The 20,720-nt window shown below is 38.4% G+C and overlaps 1 protein-coding gene across 1 annotated transcript in view; it reads left to right on the top strand.

Moving 5' to 3' along the window:
• Nucleotides 1-4,968: 4,968 nt before the first annotated feature.
• The window catches only part of scfd1 (sec1 family domain containing 1), a 36,791-nt gene continuing 21,039 nt past the window's right edge, over nt 4,969-20,720 (top strand). Inside the window, exons 1-13 of the mRNA XM_026191977.2 lie at nt 4,969-5,076; nt 6,258-6,328; nt 6,916-7,004; nt 7,650-7,740; nt 8,765-8,887; nt 9,256-9,343; nt 13,800-13,889; nt 14,804-14,859; nt 15,835-15,920; nt 16,343-16,442; nt 18,796-18,932; nt 20,154-20,244; nt 20,626-20,699. Coding sequence (XP_026047762.1) covers nt 5,046-5,076; nt 6,258-6,328; nt 6,916-7,004; nt 7,650-7,740; nt 8,765-8,887; nt 9,256-9,343; nt 13,800-13,889; nt 14,804-14,859; nt 15,835-15,920; nt 16,343-16,442; nt 18,796-18,932; nt 20,154-20,244; nt 20,626-20,699 — 1,127 coding nt within the window. The 5' untranslated portion in view covers nt 4,969-5,045. The remainder of the gene's footprint in view (nt 5,077-6,257; nt 6,329-6,915; nt 7,005-7,649; nt 7,741-8,764; nt 8,888-9,255; nt 9,344-13,799; nt 13,890-14,803; nt 14,860-15,834; nt 15,921-16,342; nt 16,443-18,795; nt 18,933-20,153; nt 20,245-20,625; nt 20,700-20,720) is intronic.

Below are 20,720 nucleotides of genomic sequence, written 5' to 3'. Positions count from 1 at the left end.
GTTGACATTAAATGATGTTTCGGAAGTGAAATTAACTTTACTGATTTAATATTCTCAGTGATAAACAGATTTTTTTTTCTGTGTTGTGTCAGCTATTAAGCTAGCAATGTAAACAGAGTTGGCAGCAGATTAGGATCAAGCATAACACTTAACATTTCATTTCTGTATGAGAATCTGAATACATTTGTCAGTGGCATATTTTGCACTGCTGTAACTTTACAACAGGACTTGTAGAAGAAAGTAGAAATGTACAAACTTTTACGCTCATTAAATTGAAACTACGTTGTCATTTCAATTTCATTCATAATTTTGGCCTATAGCTTCAAAAAAAGCTAATTTTCATTTAAATAAGATGCCCAGAAAGCTGCAGAAGAAGAAATGTTAGCTGGAGCTTTGCCAAATAAGGAGAACTGTGGCTTTCCTGCAACTTTTTACCTTAGTGTCCTGTTTATCACACATAATAAAAAGCATTTACTGTCTGGTTGTGGTGCTCTTTGTGATAGGGCAGCATTTTTTCTTTTTTTTTTCTTTTTTTTTACTTCAACTTCTTAACACATTGGCTTTTTCTCAAAACGAACCCAACAACAGCAGTGCATTTTGTGATGAAATAAATTGTGCCGTCCTTATAGCAAATTTGGTTTTCCACTTGCTGTGGAGGGTGAAGCAGCGCACAGTTAGATTAAGACTTGCTCGTTTATCAAGGCAGTTCATAAATATGTAAGCTATAGTTTAGATGTGTAAAATGTGTTAATTTCATTTGGTTTAAGTGTTTGTGTATAGGCAAATGTTTGTCATGCTGAGGGCAAACTGCAGTTTCTGTTTGTAGAGTTCAAAAAACTGTTGTTGATTCATTCTGATGATATCGTATTTTTGTGTCTGTAAATTCAAACTGGGTCCTTATGCTGCTAATGTCATTTGAAGTTTAAACTGGTGTTAGGCAGCCATTCTTCCATAGCATGAACAACAGTAATATTCTAAGGCAGTTTTGGACTAGTAATATTAGTTTTTGAATTATTGTTAGTTTTAGAAATTTCAGGTATTTTTTAACTGCTTTCATATACAATCATTCAGGGTGTTTATTTTGATTGAAGTGCTGATTGCTGCCCACAGCATCGTGTTTTGGAATACGGTTTTAAGGGTTTAAAAGCATTACAAGGTGAAAAGAAATGGCACTTGTGTATCATTCTTACATCTACTTGTATGACCAGGGCCTTCTTAAATAAACCGGACACGAGTGAACAAAGGTGACTAAATCTGCAGTCTCCATGAAACTTTTCAACTCATATACTCTTTCACCAGTCTGCAAATAAATACTGTGATGGCGGTCAGACCCACACCAGGTCCTGAGTTTGATATGTAATGAATCTCCACCAGGAGGTAATGTGGCAGATACCCACAAAGAAAAATTGGTATGGCCCGGATCTGGCCCACACAATATGCTTACATATGGCCCACCTACCGCGAAGAATGACGGCCCTTTGGTGGCCCAGATCTGGTTTGCCAGAGGTGGCCCACACATGGGCCAGCACAAGGCCAGTTGCAGACACACTGCTGGCCCTGTGCTGGCCCAGAACAGTTTCAGCTCTGGCCCCAGATGTCCTTAATCAAGCCATGTAATAACAACATGTGCTGGAACATACATAATAGTGCAAAAATACCATGACAAAACTCTGTTCAGACAGTGAATGGACTGATTCTCATATAGCACTTCTCTACCCTCACATATTACTCAAAGTGCTCTATACAACATGCCACATTCACACACTTTTTCTAAACTGAGTGCTTCCTAACTACATTTGAAGTCTCCACACGCTGACTAGAGGAGAGAGGGGTCAAACCACTAACCTTCCGATCAGTAGATGCCCTGCTCTACCTCCTGAGCTACAGCCACCCAGTGTTGAACATGAGTAAACCCTCACTAGGTTTCGGATAAAGTGTACACTCACAAACCTGTCAAACCTGCATTTGAAACGCTGGCTACCATAGGAGTATAGTATTGAAACATGGCATTTGGGTCTTCTAAAGAAAATAGGAACATAAATAGTGCCATCATTGCCAGACCTGGCCCACATCTGGTTGACATACACCCTGCCATGACACCAGTCAGTCAGAAGTGCCAGCTTGGTGCCAGATCCGGGTCATACCCGTTTTCTATGAGTTTGGGCCAGATGGACCAAACCACAATCAGTCCAGATATGGCATGCCATCACATAAAGAGTGCTATCTATGCCAGGCCTGGCCTATATCTGGATGACATACGTCTTATCATGCCAAGAGTCAGCCAGCAGTGCCGGCTTAATACCAGATCTGGGCCAGACCTGCTTACTATGTGGGTAACCCTGGGAATCTTCACCATTAATAAGGAAGGGGCAGAACCTACAGATGACCTTAAAGATGTTGGAAGAATCATGAAGGTGTTAAAGTGCTTCATGACCACATAACATTGCAAATGCATTCGCCATTTTATTTAGCCTCATTTACTCATTGGTCTTGAGCTACCCCACAAAGCCTAAGTACACATTTGAGGTTTTACAAAAAATTGTGATGGAACTGGATGGAAACTGTCTCTCAACAAAAGATCTAGTTTGAACTGTTTGAATGAAGAGTTCAGACAAGAGATTTCAAGAAAACAGGGGAGCACTGAAAGACTGTTTAGTGTACCCTTGAAACCCTTGGACAAGGGTTTTTGTCCCAGACTATCAACACAACTGGAATATTTTGGATCCACACATTGAACTACTAATGGTCTTCGGAAATGATGTCTGAATATATTTTAGCAGACTTTTAAATTGTTCATATGAGGTTTTCATTTTATGTTGGTCAGGGAAGGGGGGGAAATATAAATGGAGACTGTAACAAAGATTGGCATGAAAAAGTGGACAATAAGAGATGGACTGTGGTCCAGTCCGGTTATGTGGACCCTCAGCAAAGATGAATAATGTCAGAAACACCAGTTTTATTGTTTCACTGTGTTTTTTAATTTATGTATTTAATATAACTGAAAATGAATAAGAAACCTGTAACAGATGATAAAACACATTAACACACAGATTACATAATAACACAAACAATCATACTGGCAGTGATTGCTTGTACTAAATTAAAATCCATTAAGAATGCGGTATTTATTTAAGGTTATTTTTCTTTACACTTTCAGTTGGCATGCGCTTTTCAAACATTACTTTTAAACTATTTAATATAGCAGTTATTCCATTCACTCACTCACATCTTTAATAGTTTTTGAGCTGTTGGTGAAAAATGTGTTCATGACAGTGCAGATTTCACTCATTTTGTGTAAGTTTAAGCATGTAACGATTTGGTTATTTTTAATACAAAAAAGAGTTTGAAATCATGCTTTCATGCTATTTATGCCTTTTTTGTTGCTTTTTTTTAAAACTTATTCTTTTTAAACTGTATTTATTTTTTTAAAACTGTATTTATTCTTGTAGAGGCTGTAGAGGCAGGTGAGAAACAGTATTTCATTTCAGGCTGAGTAACACCATACGAAATGACAATAAACTTCTTGAGTCTTGAGTCTTGAAATTAAGTTAGACTTGTGTTTTTAAATGAACCACCCTATGTTGTGTAGCTTTCTGGATTTTATACTTATTGGACTACATACTTATTTACTATATAGGCTATACAGTACATAAAATCCAAATTTGCATGTTTTATATAACTGAAATGTTTAATTATATGGGCTAAAGAAAATAAGAAAGTTATAGAGTATATTTATATGAACCATGTGTATACTTACTGCATTTGATGTATTTTGACGATATATAATGCATATTACAGAATGTAACACCTACATGTGTGTAAAAGCCTTTGATTTTGCTACCACATTCGATTTCCATGCCACCCTCATACCAGCCTAAGAAAATTTCTCTAGATCTGCCCCTGGAGAAGAATGTTCACTATTAGTGCTATATGGATTGATATTGCTACTATAGATGCTTAAGGGACTAGAAAGAGAGAGCATATTTCTCCTGTTTTGGCTTCCCTTCATTGGCTTCCTGTTAAATCCAGAATTGAATTCAAAATCCTGCTCCTCACATACAAGGTCTTAAATAATCAGGCCCCATCATATCTTAATGACCTTGTAGTACCATATCACCCTATTAGAGCACTTCGCTCTCGCTCTGCAGGCCTACTTGTTGTTCCTAGAGTATTTAAAAGTAGAATGGGAGGGAGAGCCTTCAGTTTTCAGGCCCCTCTTCTGTGGAACCAGCTTCCAGTTTGGATTCAGGAGACAGACACTATCTCTACTTTCAAGATTAGGCTTCAAACTTTCCTTTTTGCTAAAGCATATAGTTAGGGCTGGACCAGGTGACCCTGAATCCTCCCTTAGTTATGCTGGAATAGACGTAGGCTGCCGGGGGATTCCCATGATGCATTGAGTTTTTCCTTTCCAGTCACCTTTCTCACTCACTATGTGTTAATAGACCTCTCTGCATTGAATCATATCTGTTATTAACCTCTGTCTCTCTTCCACAGCATGTCTTTTATCCTGTCTTCCTTCTCTCACCCCAACCGGTCGCAGCAGATGGCCCCGCCCCTCCCTGAGCCTGGTTCTGCCGGAGGTTTCTTCCTGTTAAAAGGGAGTTTTTCCTTCCCACTGTCGCCAAAGTGCTTGCTCATAGGGGGTCATATGATTGTTGGGTTTTTCTCTGTATCTATGAAGCGCCTTGAGGCGACTTTTGTTGTGATTTGGCGCTATATAAATAAAATTGAATTGAATTGAATTAAGGCTGAGCTCATTTCAAATATTTCATACTCCTAATCAATTCCTCATATTCTATTAAATCAGTGCCTGTAGTGGCTGTTTTGTGAGGACCACATAACTCTGAAAAACAGCTGTTAAAAATTTCATTATTGGTCTACTGGAAAACGGAACTTTACTTTGATGATCTGCGTTCTTTCTTGTATTCTCTGTTAAACAGCACCAGAGTGAGACCTCTTCACTTTCTACTCTTCTCTGACGTGTGAGCTGACGTCGAGCTGGTGCCACGTCATCAGTCACTCCGTAACTAACAACATCAAACATGGCGGCGTCTGTCCGGGAGAAGCAGACAGGTTTGTTAAAATGTTTTCTTTCCTTCGTTAGCATTATATCAGGCGAAAGACAGCAGCGCTGACGGTCTGTGGAGAGGTCCACCAACCCGAAGTCTGACTGAGATACCATTCCCCCTCTTAAATAGCTGACAAACTAAACTACGCGCTAAACTAACAGGGGCTGAGCTACTTCATTAATGTTCCTGTTTCACTATTTATAGCGGAACTCGTTCATTTTTCCTATATTTACAGACACGTTAACTTGTCAACCACACTGTTAAATTATTTACCCAAAGTTAACCCGTCGTCCTGTCAGCTATCAGTGCTGCTAGCTCTACTACGGTAGAAATAGCTACGGATAGCTAGCCTCCTGCTAACTGTGAAGAAAGCCTTAAGCTATTTCTAGTTTCTAGCTTCATATACACTGGATGAATCCTCTCGTCATCATGTGATTATACTCTTATGGTTTCAGTAAGCTTTGTTGTTTGGATCAGTTTATTGTTGTATTGCTTTTTAATATTATTTATTAATATTAAATATTGGATGGACAGGAGAATGTGGATGTCTTATTCTTGCATATACTTTTTTTTATTGAAGTACATTTATTGAATATTTTTGTGGGCAGTCTGGTCAGTGAATAAAGAGATTTATCAATGTGTGATCTAGAGCTGCAGTGATTAGTGGGATTATCAAATCGATAGCTGGCAAAAAATAAAGCTAGCTGTTTACTGCAGTCCCAGAGGACTGCATTAGTAGTCTAGTTTCAAGTTAATAAATATTTTCTCTATGAAATGCTCAGAGAAATGTTTCCACACACTAAAATCACATCCTACAGAATTTCGTTTTTAGTCAAAAGTGCAACAGTTAGTCAATTATGATTATCATAGCAGATAGTCATTATTGATATTTTTAAGAAACAAATGTGACAAATAAAGCCTAAAATGCAAAGATTTTAGGCTTTATTTTGTCATATGGCATGCCATATCCCCAGGCTCGTTTCACTATTAAAAAAAAAAAGCATGTTAAACCCTTGACATATTTCAGAAGAGTATTTGTTGAGATGTCTAAAACAACATTTTGATTACAGAAACAACTACTTCTCAGTTAAGCTAGTATTAATGGAGCAGTATTTATTAGCCATGTGGATACTGATCTGGTTGTGTGTGCCCTAACATAAAAGTTTCTGTGTTGCATTTCTGCAGTCGCTTTGAAGCGAATGTTGAACTTCAATGCACCTCCTCTGAAGAACACTGCAGCTGAGCCAGTATGGAAGGTAAGTCACTTTGACAGTGCAGTAACTCAACAGGCGTCAAGGAACAACATCCAGTCATGACTTAAATACTGAGACTCATACTCGCCGTGCATAAATGCTCAATGTCTTCAGAAAATGCAGTGTGCTGCATTGTGTGTTAAATCTTATTTAGGATTAACTCAGCCTCTTAAAATCCACATCCTGTGTTTCTAAGAGGAGTTGAAGGGGCAGTGTACGTGCTTACTGTGTAATGAAGAATGTCATGCTTTTCAAGGTGAACTCAAAGTTTAATAAATAAATACATAATAATTCTATAGTTCACATAGGCCATGTAGTCAACCTAAGCCACAATGCTGGCAAATCAGCTGATGTCAGTGCCAGCCCACATCCCCAACTCAATCTTTCATGCTGTTAATCAGTGTATGTATGTATCAGTAGTTCACCCTCAGATCTGCATTCCACTAGCAATCACTGCTTTCACATGCCAGACTTTTCACACAGTGAAAGCAGTCACATAAATAAGTGTTGTGTGGTTTATCAGTAAGACTTTGTATTTGTGATTTCTGCCTGGGTCAGAAAAAGTCTTTTGATCTCTGCCTTTTCTGCAGGTGTTAATATATGACCGGTTTGGCCAAGACATCATCTCCCCACTGCTGTCTGTCAAAGAGCTCCGAGACATGGGCATCACTCTGCATCTGTAGGACACACACACACACACACACACACACACACACACACACACACACACACACACACACACACACACACACACACACACACAGCTGTTTTAAGAGAACAGCAAAACAAAATATTACATAATCAAAAATAATCATAATCATCGGTAATCACCACAAAGCCAGCTGGTCACATGCTCCTCTCAGAGAAGGCACTGGAGAGTCACCTCAGCTGTTTACCTCGGTTTAAATATGCTGTGGTTTTGGCACCAAAACTTTCACACACTTTTTCTGAAATCAGTTGTGTATAACAAAAAACTTGCTGTTATATAATCATTATAGAAATTCATAAATAGATTCAAAATATGAATGAATTAATACATTTCTTCAGTTGAATCTGTGAAAATAATAATTGCTAAAAATGTTTCATTTTCCTAGCAAAATATAAAGAAACAAGAGTTTTGCACAACATTGTAGCAGTTGATTATGGGGCAGCTGTTTCCCAAATTTTACTTTTGTTTCGTTTTGCAGTTTTTAACAGAGAAAAAATTTGTGTGTGTGTGTGTGTGTGTGTGTGTGTGTGTGTGTGTGTGTGTGTGTGTGTGTGTGTGTGTGTGTGTGTGTGTGTGTGTGTGTGTGTGTGTGTGTGTGTGTGTGTGTGTGTTCAGGCTGCTTCATTCAGACAGAGATCCTATTCCAGATGTTCCTGCTATTTATTTCGTCATGCCCACAGAGGAGAACATCGACAGGATTTGTCAGGTGATCGCACACAGTAACTCATTAAGCTGCACTCAGCTCTTTGCCTGAGTGCGTTTATCTACTCTGGGAATTACAGAAGAGTTCCTTTCAGAAGTTGCAGGACCAAAACCATGAGCTAAAAGACGCTAAAAGCTCAAATCATTTTTCAGTTATCCCGTTTAATTTTCATCTGTCATTAAAGTTTGGTAAAAACATTGACAATCCCAGCTTTATTCGTTTATTCGTCCGCCTTTCTGGAGCTTGACCTTTCCTTTTTATTGAGAAATGATTTATCATTTTTCTGTGTTTGTGTCATCTGTGAGGAAAGCTCACGGCTTTCCTTCTTAAATTTAAGCCCAAGTTTCTGTGTTTTTGTGATTTGATGAGTTCATTAACCTCCTAATGCCTCTTTAACTCTTGAACTCTTTAATTGCATGAATCTTTAATTTCTCTTTGCTATTTGGGTTGATTGTGCAAAATTTAATATTGTGGTCTAGATATCCCAAAATGTGATGTCCACATATGTGGACGACAGGTTCTTAGAGGTTAAAAATGCAGCAGCAAAATATTGTTATTATCATTTATCATCTTTTAGCAACTGATGATACTCAGCATCCCACACTGGAATATTTTCTGGATTTTTGTTGTCAGAATACTCTAATACAGAACTTGCTTGCAATAAAGAACCAAGTACTGCTGCTTGGTGTGGAGGGAAAACAGAACTTGATGAATTGATCCCGATTCTTAAAGGATGTCTTGGTTCTGTTGTGTCATGTCATTTTTTTAAAATTGTGGCACATATAGTGTGGACACTTAGGGATGATCTTGAGCTCTGGAAACATTTTTGTTGATTATTTAACGATCCAATAATCAGTACTTGTCAGACTGAGATATTTTGGCCTACTACGCACTAATTTTTAGAAATGCAGTGTTCATCATATTCGCAATCTCATCATCGTGTGTGTGTGTGTGTGTGTGTGTGTGTGTGTGTGTGTGTGTGTGTGTGTGTGTGTGTGTGTGTGTGTGTGTGTGTGTGTGTGTGTAGGACTTGAGGAACCAGCTGTATGAGTCATACTATCTGAACTTCATCTCTGCCATCAGTAGAAGTAAATTGGAGGACATTGCCAGTGCCGCATTGGCTGCTAACGCTGTTACCCAAGTCACCAAGGTTACGTTCTTTCTGTGTTTATGAAGCACTCCTTTTTGGTGCAGTGACAACTAAATAAATGTTTAAAATGCAAAAATATTTCAATAAGGCAATGACAATTTATTAAATAACAAAAAAAATTAGCAACATTTGACAAATGTAAATATTAAAAGGTTTATTTGATTTTTTTACTTTTGCTTTTATTACTATCATTATTATTATTATTATTGCTAGATTGTGGTCATTATTTTTGCTTCCTTCTCTTTGCAACCTTGCGGGATAATTTATATCAGCTCAGTAACACAGGTTTTGTAATAGATTCACCGAGCAGGTGTAACATTATTGTGTCCAGCACTAATTAATCAGGCTGATATCTGTTTGTGTTTCAGGTGTTTGATCAGTATCTAAACTTTATCACTTTGGAAGATGATATGTTCATCCTCTGCCATCAAAATAAGGAGCTCATTTCCTACCATGGTAAAACAAAGACACACACACACACACACACACCTTTCTGTCTTTGTGATCTAAATCTACAGTTTCCCGTTATTTCTACAACTCTGATTTTCCTCTGACAGAGTGATTGGAACAGATACTCTTTTGTCACGAAAAACATTCATGAAGTTTGGTTCTTTTATGACTTTATTATGGGTTAACAGAAAAAAGTGATCACATCTGCTGGGTCAAAAATATACATACAGCAACATGAATTAGCAATTTTGGTGACTTAGAAAGTTGTCAGTGAAATGAGCTTCATAGCATAGCCTCTTAACTTCTTGTGAGTGATTATGAGTGACTACAGCTGGTGACTTCTCTGAGGCCAGTTAAATAGGGCTCATTGGATACAAACGCTACAATGGGGACAGTCAAAGGAGCTCAGCATGGACCAAATTATTGACTTGAACAAGTCAGGAAAGTCACTTGGGGCCATTTCAAAGCAGCTGCAGGTCCCAAAAGCAACAGTGCAAACAATTGTTTGTAAGTATAAAGTGCATGGCACTGTTTTGTCACTGCCACGATCAGAAAAAAAACGCAAGCTGTCATCTGCTGCTGAGGGAAAAATGGTCTGGAGGGTGAAGAGTCAACCGAGAATCACCAAAAAGCATATCTGCCAAGAATTAGAAGCTGCTGGAACACAGGTGTCATTGTCCACAGTCAAACGTGTTTTGCATCTCCATGGACTGAGAGGCTGCCGTGCAAGAAGGAAGCCCTTGCTCCAAAAGCAGCACCTTAAGGCTCGACTGAAGTTTGCTGCTGATCACATGGACAAAGATAAGACCTTCTGGAGGAAAGTTCTATGGTCAGACGAAACAAAAATCTAGCTTTTTGGCCACAATGCCCAGCAATATGTTTGGAGGAGAAAAGGTGAGGCCTTTAACCCCAAGAACACCATGCCTACAATCAAGCATGGTGGTGGTAGTTTGATCCTGTGGGGCTGTTTTGCTGCCAATGGAACTGGTGCTTTACAGAGAGTAAATGGGATAATGAAGAAGGAGGATTACCTTCAAATTCTTCAACATAACCTAAAATCATCAGCCCGACGGTTGGGTCTTGGGCGCAGTTGGGTGTTCCAACAGGACAGTGACCCCAAACACACATCAGAAGTGGTAAAGGAATGGCTAAATCAGGCTAGAATAAGGGTTTTAGAATGGCCTTCCCAAAGTCCTGACTTAAAGCTCATTAAAAACATGGGGACAATGCTGAAGAAACAAGTCCATGTCAGAAAGCCATCAAATTTAACTGAACTGCACCAATTCTGTCAAGAGGAGTGGTCAAAGATTCAACCAGAAGCTTGTGGATGGCTACCAAAAGCACCTAATTGAAGTGAAAATGGCTAAGGGACATGTAACCAAACATTAGCACTGCTGTATGTATATTTTTGACCCAGCAGATGTGATCACTTTTTTCTGTTAACCCATAATAAAGTCATAAGAGAACCAAACTTCATGAATGTTTTTTGTGATAAAGAAGTATCTGTTCCAATCACTCTATCAGAGGAAAATCAGAGTTGTAGAAATAACAGGAAACTCAAGAGAGCCTTGATATTATGTTCTTTACAAGTGCATGTAAACTTTTGACCACAACTGTAAGTTGAAGCTTAAAACCAAATCTGAAGCTTCAAACAGCATTTTGATGTTGTGAGGTTTTTAGATGTATATTATTGTTTTCTAATAAAATAATTTATTTGAAACATTTTATTGAGTCACATTTCAAAGTGCTTCACGGAAGAAGCTAAATAGGAAGATCAGAAAATCAAGTGACAATATAAGAGATAAAAGTATATGATAGTGATGTACACACACGAAGAAGTCCTTCAAAAGTACTTGGCAATCCATAGTTGTCATGCCAGACTTGGTGGGCAAAACAGTTCAGCAGTTCTTTATTCTCCAGCCCTCCTTTGAATATCTTTGAGTTTAAAAATGCCAGATAGTTACTGTGCTATTGAATGCACTACTCACTATGTATTTATAACTGTCAGAGGGGCGTAGAGTATGGCACCAACATGTGAGCATACATCTCCTAACCCTTTCCTACGGGTTTACCTGACCTGGAAAAATACTCACTCAGCTTTACTGTTATGACACAGCATTTATGAGATAAATGAATACTATAGGAACTTTTTTTCTGAAAGTCCAAGTCAACAAAATGTAAGATTTACGTGTGGCAGTTTGTTTAATCTAGCTATGTAGCACTTACCTGTGTTTTAATGAACAATTTAATGCTCCTCACCCCCCACGTGGTGGCATTATTTCATCCAAATATACATTTACAGAAACCAGAGAGCTCCAGTACAGCACCCACAGCCTGAGGACAAGATGTTTTGACAACATAATTTTTCCCCTCCCTTTCCAAACCAGTGAGCACTGTCAGTAGCAGATGTCACAGCCACAGCAATTGCTTTTTCTCCAGCACAGTTTGCAGCAAATTGCAGACCGCAAACCTTAGTAAATTGGGTTTGTGCGATTCATTTATACTGTTCTTCTAAAAACTTTTGCCCTCTCAAGCGGAAACATATGTATGGAAATACATGGAATTAAAGTACAAAACACAACGTGTTGCTTTAGGAAATTCTGACAGGACCTTTTTTTGGTCATCATTTTTGTGGGTCTTGTTTTTTTGAGTTATTATGATAAAAGCAGCCAGGAGATGACAGGAAAGTAGAACAGAGCAGGGTAAGGGCAAATACTACAAATAACCCGGAGCACATTAGAACCTGGACCGCTGTGTTCACTTCATGGCATATACATCACCTGCTTGGCACTAGGGCTGCCACAAACGATTATTTTGATAGTCGACTAGTCACCGATTATTTTTGCGATTAGTCGACTAATCAGATCATCATCCATTAGACGTAAAACTACAGCTTATTGCACCAGCAGCATCTGCTCTTATATAACTATCATTAGCTTACAGCTTTAAGTGTTTAAGGTCTGTGCTAACTAAAAATAAAGACAAGATGATAGTTTATTAAATTTTAATGAAATTTGCAGATTGTTTCAGTGAAGTTTAATAAACTCCTTGCCATCTAAAATATAACAGGACACTGGAGTATATTCTGGAGCATCTCACACTTCTGATAATCAGTTGTCTGCTTGACGTTTATTCAGCTGTGTAAAAACTATAACTTTAATCTCAGACAAACTGATTTACTCAGGAACAAATAAAATACTAAAAAAAAAAAGCCAAACAATAACATTTTAAGTTATCTAAGTGACTCATATATATTTAACCTGAGTAGCGAAAGACGGCGGTGGGTTTGAAAACGATTTGCGGGGAGTCCGGTGTTCTCAGGGCGCTAGTGAGCCTAGCCCCCGGCTCGCTAACGAGCTAGTGGGTAACAGATGTCTCCGAAAACGTCGGAGCGCTTTTGAAAATATGTGGTGTCCTGATAAACTGAGCAGATATTTGAGGTTTACACAGCTACATTCTCGCCTGAAAATATGTTAAACGTTTATTTTGTGACCCAGAAAGAATAATAAGAGTAACATTAAAACTAACTAGCTGCCGCCATTGTTGGAAACTGCGCTGAATTCTGGGACACAGCTGCTTCTTCTTCTTCTTCTTCGGGGTTTAACGGTAGCTGACATCCTTGTACATGCAATGCTGCCATCTTCTGTTTCAGTCCGTTATTACACTCTTAAATCCTGCCACTTATTCCTGCGTCTTTTGTGATCTTACAAAGTTTCAAACGACGCGTCGACTATTAAATCAGTCGTCGACGATTTTGATAGTCGACGTAATCGTGACTAGTCGACAAATCGTGGCAGCCCTACTTGGCACACTGAGCTAAACAATGACCCTAACACTAAAAGAGGGTTACATGCTGGTGCAGACCATTAGCAAATCTGTCCCCGAGACTACTGAGGTGCCTTCACCTGCCTCGTCTGAAATCATTATTTCACTTATCCATTTAAATCTACTTAGATTTAATTGAAGTGTAATAATATTTTAATTTAAAGGTTCTGCTAAAATATCAGCAGGATATTTCACATTGCAGAAGTAGTTTGTGATGAACTGATCTAAGATTGTGACAAATGGTGGTTTATTGCACATAATTCAGTATAAACCTGAAATCCATGTATTAAGAGTTAAGCTATCAGGTGTGTAGATTAGCAAAAGAACACAACACATTATGTGTCATAAAACCCTGATGGATATGTATGTGTAAAGAGGAGTATCTTGTCTTGTATTTCATATTATGTGTACTGACATTTATTAAATTCAAAGGAAATAGTATGACATACAGACAGCTTTAGTCACTGAAACTTGAATGACCAACACAAACACACTTATATATATAGTGAGCATAGCTTCCTATACTAGACGTAATATAATGACTAGAAGAGACATGTTGTTTTAGCTGCCACCTTTTCTACTTAAATAAACACAGAGTAAGTGTTTCTGCTTTGCCTGTTTTTTCACTCCTGTGCAGCCATCAACAGGGCAGACATCCAGGACACAGACATGGAGGCCATCATGGACACCATTGTAGACAGTCTTTTCTGTTTCTTCGTCACTCTTGGTGAGTGTGGCTCATAGAATGACAGCCAAGGCAAATATCTGATATCTGTGTGCTTACAAATTCACCTGGATTTCACAATGTTTATTTTTTTAGCTGAAGCATTTTTTTTCAGTTGGGTGTGTTACTGTTACAGTCCACTAGATGGTAATACAATCTTTTTTTATTATCGGGGTAAAAACTCCTCAACTTGTCAAACTCCCTCGACTCTGTCAAAACCACAGTAGCTTTGCTAGTTTACAGTAAGGACAAATTGGCACAATACCACAGTGGCCAAAGTATGTAGATGGGAGTGGAAATCTCTTAGTTTTCTGTTAACGATTTATAATCACAAATGCAATCAGTCCTCTTCACTAATGTAGTATATACAGTAATACTGTTTCACACATGGCAATTTAGATCAGTGAAAACCAGCCAAAGAAGAATGAATAAGCTTTTCATGTAATGGTGAACTCTTTTGTCAGAATTTTCTGGGGATTGTGTGTTGGTCTGTAGGTTGGGACAGCTATTCACTGGGTCGATCTGAAAGTTCAGTTAGAAAGTTAGACTAACTCTCTGACTCTGTCAGTAAAACTGACCTTTTAGAGTCAATTTTTCTTTGTAAAACTGGTCTCAACATTTTTAGACCACAATAGTCAGTATAGTATTTGAAGGTTTTTTTGACAACCTTAAGTTACCTGTAACTCACTATTTGCACATCATTCTTATTAAATAGTGGCTCAACATTGAACCAAGTAGTGATGCTTCATTGGAAGAAAACATCTCTCTGAATTCTATTTGTCTGTAAACCATTTTAACCTTCTAATTTAGGGATTCTGTTGATAAAGATGTGTATCTCTTTGGCAATTGGCATTATTATTTTTTTTGTTGTTGTTAAGTTTAATGAGACTTCATTAAAGTGTATTGTTGTTGACCAGGTGCGGTTCCGATCATCCGCTGTCCTAGAGGAAACGCAGCAGAAATGGTTGCTGTGGTGAGTCCACTCTAACATGTAAAAACTGCTCATTGTATCTCAAAGTATTCCTTCCACTGCCCACCTATGACCTCAGTTGAGACTAGCAGAGTCCCATCCCCACTATATTGCATGTTGATGGGAACCTGCTCTTCCTCTCCTGAGTCGTTTGCCAGAAACATTTCAAGGCCGACCAAAAGTCTTGCTCTGTGACCTCAACGAACTCTTCCCACACCCCAGTTTTTGCCTTGGCTGCTGCCTTGGCTGCGCTCCGCTTAGCTTGCCAGTACCTGTCAGTATCCTCCGGAGTCCCTCAAGTTAACCATGTTTAATAGGACGACTCCTTTAGCTTGAAAGCTCTCTTCACCTCCAGTGTCTACCATCTGGTTTGGGAGTTACCACCACAACAGGCACCATCCCCCTTGCAGCCGCTGCTCCGTACAGCCATGTCAGCAATGGAAGTACAGAACATGTTCCACTCAGATTCAGTGGCCTCAAGTACTAGCCCAGACTCCTCCTCCACTAGCTACCTATTCCAGTTACCCAAAGCAGAGTTTCAGCAACTGGGGATCGGACCATGGTCTCTGGCTTCAAATGTTACCAAATCCACATTCCACTGGATCTCTATTACTCCTTCTACAGGTGGTGGGTCCATAGAAGGGGTGGCCCATATGGCTTATTTAGGCTGAGCCCTTCCAGGCCCCAAGGGCTAACACCCAATCACTATATGCACGTTGATCCCCCTGGGCCTAGCTCCAACAAGAGGTTGCTCAGAAACCCAAATCTGGTTGTTTTGTTTTGTTGTTTTTGTGAACTGGAACAACATTTAGGTGAATAGTTTGTTTTAAAAAAAATCATCCCTATGAATACCAGCATCCAAGATTTCCAACAAAAATAACACATTGGACAGAAAAATATTAAAGGCATTCACTTTAGTCATTATAATTTTGTGGAAATAGGAATGCTTTGTGTTGAATTGTGTACTTGTTTGTGTAGAAACTGGACAAAAAGCTCCGTGAGAACCTGCGTGATGCCAGAAACAGTCTGTTCACAGGAGACAGCATGACTGCTGGACAGTTCAGGTCAGCATTCTTAACGAATATGTTAGTTTCTGCAAAATTATAAATATTGGGATTATAAATCAGGTGATGCCATTTTTTCTTCTTTGTTTCAGTTATTATTTTAGTCTGTACCATTCTCATTCTGTAGTGTTGCTCAACTAGCATTAGCATGAGGAGTTAAATGGTAGAAAAACACACAGTATATACTGTATGTATTTATATTAGAGGAAGATCTAGATCGACTTTCAACATGTTAACATTAATGTTAACATTGACAATATTGCTTTAGATATCCACTGAATAAAAGGTAATCAGTATGGTTTACTTTAGTTTTTGAGTCCATGTGAGACTCTATCTCCCATCATGCAATATTTTTTCTCTGCCAGTTTAAATATTGGCCCTGTGTTTAACCACGCTCAGCAATATTATACTCTCCCCTCTAGCTTTCAGAGACCCCTGTTTGTCCTGGTAGATCGTAATGTGGACATGGCCACGCCCCTCCATCACACCTGGACCTACCAGGCGCTGATTCATGATGTGCTGGTAAGAAGTCACCTGTCTGAGAATGACCAGAAATACTTCTGCTTTTCCTTTTGTCTTTGAAGCTGCAAAACCATGTGGTACACAACAAATTTCATGGTGCCATCACCATCACAAACACAGTAGAGTCCATTTCATTGGCTGGATTCAGTGAAGGCGATTCCTAGCAGACTACAAACAGCTACAGCCTCTTTTGTTAGCACACCTGTCAATCAAAGAAGCCACTGCCATAACTTTAAACTTTCCAATATTCCATTGGATGAGTTTTTAAAAAAAGAAAGCAGTTATCCATTATTCAATTTTTAAGTGGGAAACTATCTATAGAGACCAAAACCTTTAACAAGTACTGGGCTGAAAACATTCTGTTTTTTGTCCTAAATTTGGACATTTTAAGATGGGGATTGGGGTCTGTGGGGATTAAATCGCTTCTGGAGTCAAACTCAATTGACTTTTAGAGAAACAGTAACTTTTAGCATGTCACTGGCCTCATTTTTCAGTCTCTGCTTGGTCTCTGACAAATGCTTCACAATTAGGGAAAATAAAAATGGAGCCGTTTTGCTTTCAGTTCTCAATGGTCATTTGAGTTTTGATGCTACTCAGTGCAGCATGTCAAAAGATTCTGTTACAAAAGAAGATTAAAGTTGTGTTAAGTTTGGGAATTCTAATTTCCATATAGTACGGAGAAATGAATGGACGATTCTTAGATTTCTCTACTGCGCTCATAGCTCCCATGGGTTAGCGACCTACCATCATTTTTCCTATGCTCTGTCCCTCCTCCTTGATACAAGCCCACAACACAAAGTCTGAAACTGACAAAAATCTAATTTGTAGCCGAAAAAAATTGAAACTGTTAAAAAAAAAAAAAAAAAAGATTAGCATTAAAAAAACATTTCATTTTTTTCATATTAAGTGCACTTGATTATCTGCCCCTGACTATTATTTACCCCTTTAATTTCTATGGAAGCAGAAACGGTGTACCTAATTTCTAATATACTACTTTGGCATCTTGGCTTAATTTTTGTTAAATAATAAACAGGTGTAGTGTGTTGTATTTTTCAGTGGCTGTATTTAGCTGATTTTAAGAACTGCTAAGGACTGGATGTTTTTATTAATGTCCTAATATATAAAACCTTAGAACTGAAGGAGGGTGTATTTTGTTTTTCAGATGACTGTACGCACATTATGGGGGCTTACTGAATCATAGTCACATTTATATGACTGTCAGAAACACATATCCCCATGTTCCCACAATGCACACAAATTCTCACACTAATTCTTGCCAGAGTGCTGTCAACTAGTGAGGTGTTGAGGTTAATACTGACAGCACTGGAATGTAGAGGTGAATGATGTATTATGTAATCAACACACACACACACACAAATGTGCTTGCTCTCATAAAAGTTCAGCTTTTGCTAATAAAGCCCATAAACCATCACTCTTAAGGAGTCATTTGGTCTCATATTTATTCTTTATCACTTTATCTTCAGAAAGTGTGTTAAGATTTTTAGAAAGTCAGATTTTTACATATCTGGTTAATATAGCACAAATAAACTTCTAGATCTGATCTGATTAATATGGGTAAGGCAGACCTCATTGCTGGATAGTGTAGGCGTCTATGAAAGCTGCTAGACAATACAAATAAAAAGTGTATATAAATGATAAAAGTAGCGTCAGAAGTTATCTCATCTAGCCTGCCTGACTTATGGATGTTATTAGTCAATTTTAGCTTAGTTTGTGTGGGAGTTATTTTGAAATTAGCATCTTGAAAGAAGTCTGAATCAGACACTTTACTATAACTTTTGAACATACTGATTTTTTGTTGGAAGATAAAAAGAAAAAGTGTCAGCCTGCTTTAGGATGGATTTCTGTTTGTGGCCTTGTTTTGCCAGTAAGTGCTGCATCAGTCCAGATGGCAGCATTGCCGACTCCACATCTCCGTCTCTATTTCCTGTAAACGTGACCACGCCCCCCCAACAGGAGACTGGATTGTAACACCAAGTGTTTGTTACTATGCCTCCTCTGTTTTCATGGTAACAATAATATTATGGTTCTTCTCAGCGTTTGGCGCCATTTAGTGTACTGGAATTAGCAACGATGTGCTGTAGGAAAGATTGTCTTTGCTCTGTAGCTCATTCCAATTTTCTTTAGCACACCAATACTTCTTCTCGGAATAGCTTTCCTGGATTCTTGATCAGGTTTTATAATAAAAAAATATATTCCAGAAAACTGGATTAGTTTTAGTTCTGTGATGAGCTCTAACATACCAAAATAACCGACTAACAGCAATAATCATAGCACTTGGACAAAATATTAGCCAACAATACTTAAAAAAAAAATGTTTTCCTGTGTCCACCAGGACTTCCATCTGAACAGGGTGGTGATGGAGGAGGGTATGGGGGCAGAGCCATCAGCTGGTGCTAGACCAAAGAAGAAGAGCAGGAAGACCTATGACTTGACTGCCGCTGACAAGTTCTGGCAGAAACACAAGGGCAGGTCAGTTCCCAAAGAGGTGGTGTTTTGTTTCAGTCTAGATCATCATCATTTAGAGTAAAAATGCTAACAACTCTAAATTAAACTTCATTCTTAAGAGGACTTCTTTGTTTTGTATGATGTTAAATGAAATATCTTTGACTTTTATGACATTTTTATTTTAGAAAATCTTTTTGGCTGTTTTCTGGCACCTGTTTTGAAATCTTTCAACAGAATAATCAGCAGAATAATCATAGAATTAAATTACATGTTGTTTCCCATATATTAGTTGTTCATTCATCTGTGAACATGTGAAAGCCTCTTTTCAGATTTTGCAAGTTTAAGTGCAACTAATATGTGTAAGATATAATTGAATGCATCCTTATAGTCCTGGTATTAAAGCTCAGTAACCGCTGAAAGTGCTTTTTACTGAACAATAAAAGCTAGGGCATTGACCAAATATTGAATGGACAGATGACCGCGTTAACGTGTGCTAATCCACCATCACGATTAACACGCTTTAAGTTTTTAACGCAATTAACCCATCTGGAGAGCAGAATAGACAAACTGCCCGAAATGCGTTGACAGAGACATTTCAAGGATTTTGAGTCATTCTGCACACCTGATTGGTTTATTGCATAAAAAATTTTAAGGTGACGGATTAATGCGAGTTAACATTAACAGCCCTACAATTTATCTTAACTTGGCACAGAAATGTGGGATTTGGGGCTAAATATTATTTGGACTAGGCATACCATTCCTGACATGTTTAAGGCCAGGATGCCACACTTCTTGGCCGTATTGATAGTGTTCATTTTAATCTCCTGGTTTTCCAGTACAGACATGACTTTTAAGGAAAGTTGATAAATTTTCAGTAGCGTTGGGAAGGTTAATATTCCCAACGCTTTATGTCCCATTTTTACTTTTCTAAAATCTGTATTTAATTTAAACAGACGACAGCAAAAACCTTTGTGTTACTATTTCTGGAGTCACACTGGAATAACTACAACAATGTTCAAACATTTTGCTATTTAAATTTGTATTGAGGAAGTGCTTTATTAGGTGCCAAACAGTAATAGGGTGTATGGATGTGTGTGTATCAGAACATTATAACATTGGTCTCTATGCTGATGATGTCTGAGTTTATCTGACTAACACTTCATCTTCTTTAGTGCCTTTTTCTTTTCTTTTTATTATACTGAATATCATTATAATATGGTTATTATAATTGGTTGTTTGTTACAGTCCATTCCCAGAGGTTGCAGAGTCAGTTCAGGAGGAGCTGGACACGTATAGAGCGCAGGAGGATGAAGTCAAACGGTTGAAAAGTATCATGGTAAGACTCACATATACAGCATGAGACTCAGTATGGTACAATCCAGCTCCAGTTTCACAGTGTTTGAGGCTTTGTCTGAGTCACAAAGTTAAGTCATATTCAGAGGTCAGTCACATCAGTTTTGAGTTTCAAGTCTAAGGTGATATGTCCAAGTTTATGTCCCAAGTTTTCAAGAGAATTTCCAGATCCCATGTCTAACCATCTGCTGTTGTACTTCAAGAAATTTAAGATGATATTGCATGGCAATCAAGGTTATAATCACAATACCTTACATGAAGACTATATGGCAGATTAGTCCTGATGCAGTCCTATTTAAGGCGGTTGTAAACACTACAGCATGATTTTGCATGCTACTTCTTGTGATGTCTGTTCTGACTGCAGGGCTTAGAGGGGGAAGATGAAGGAGCCATCAGCATGCTTTCAGACAACACAGCGAAGCTAACCTCTGCTGTCAGGTAATGAACAACACAGGGTAA

The sequence above is a fragment of the Astatotilapia calliptera genome, chromosome 19 (genome assembly GCF_964374335.1).
Source record: "Astatotilapia calliptera chromosome 19, fAstCal68.1, whole genome shotgun sequence".
Taxonomy (NCBI): domain Eukaryota; kingdom Metazoa; phylum Chordata; class Actinopteri; order Cichliformes; family Cichlidae; genus Astatotilapia; species Astatotilapia calliptera.
Note: the sequence above shows the minus strand (reverse complement) of the source record. Positions and strands in the feature narration are given on the sequence as shown.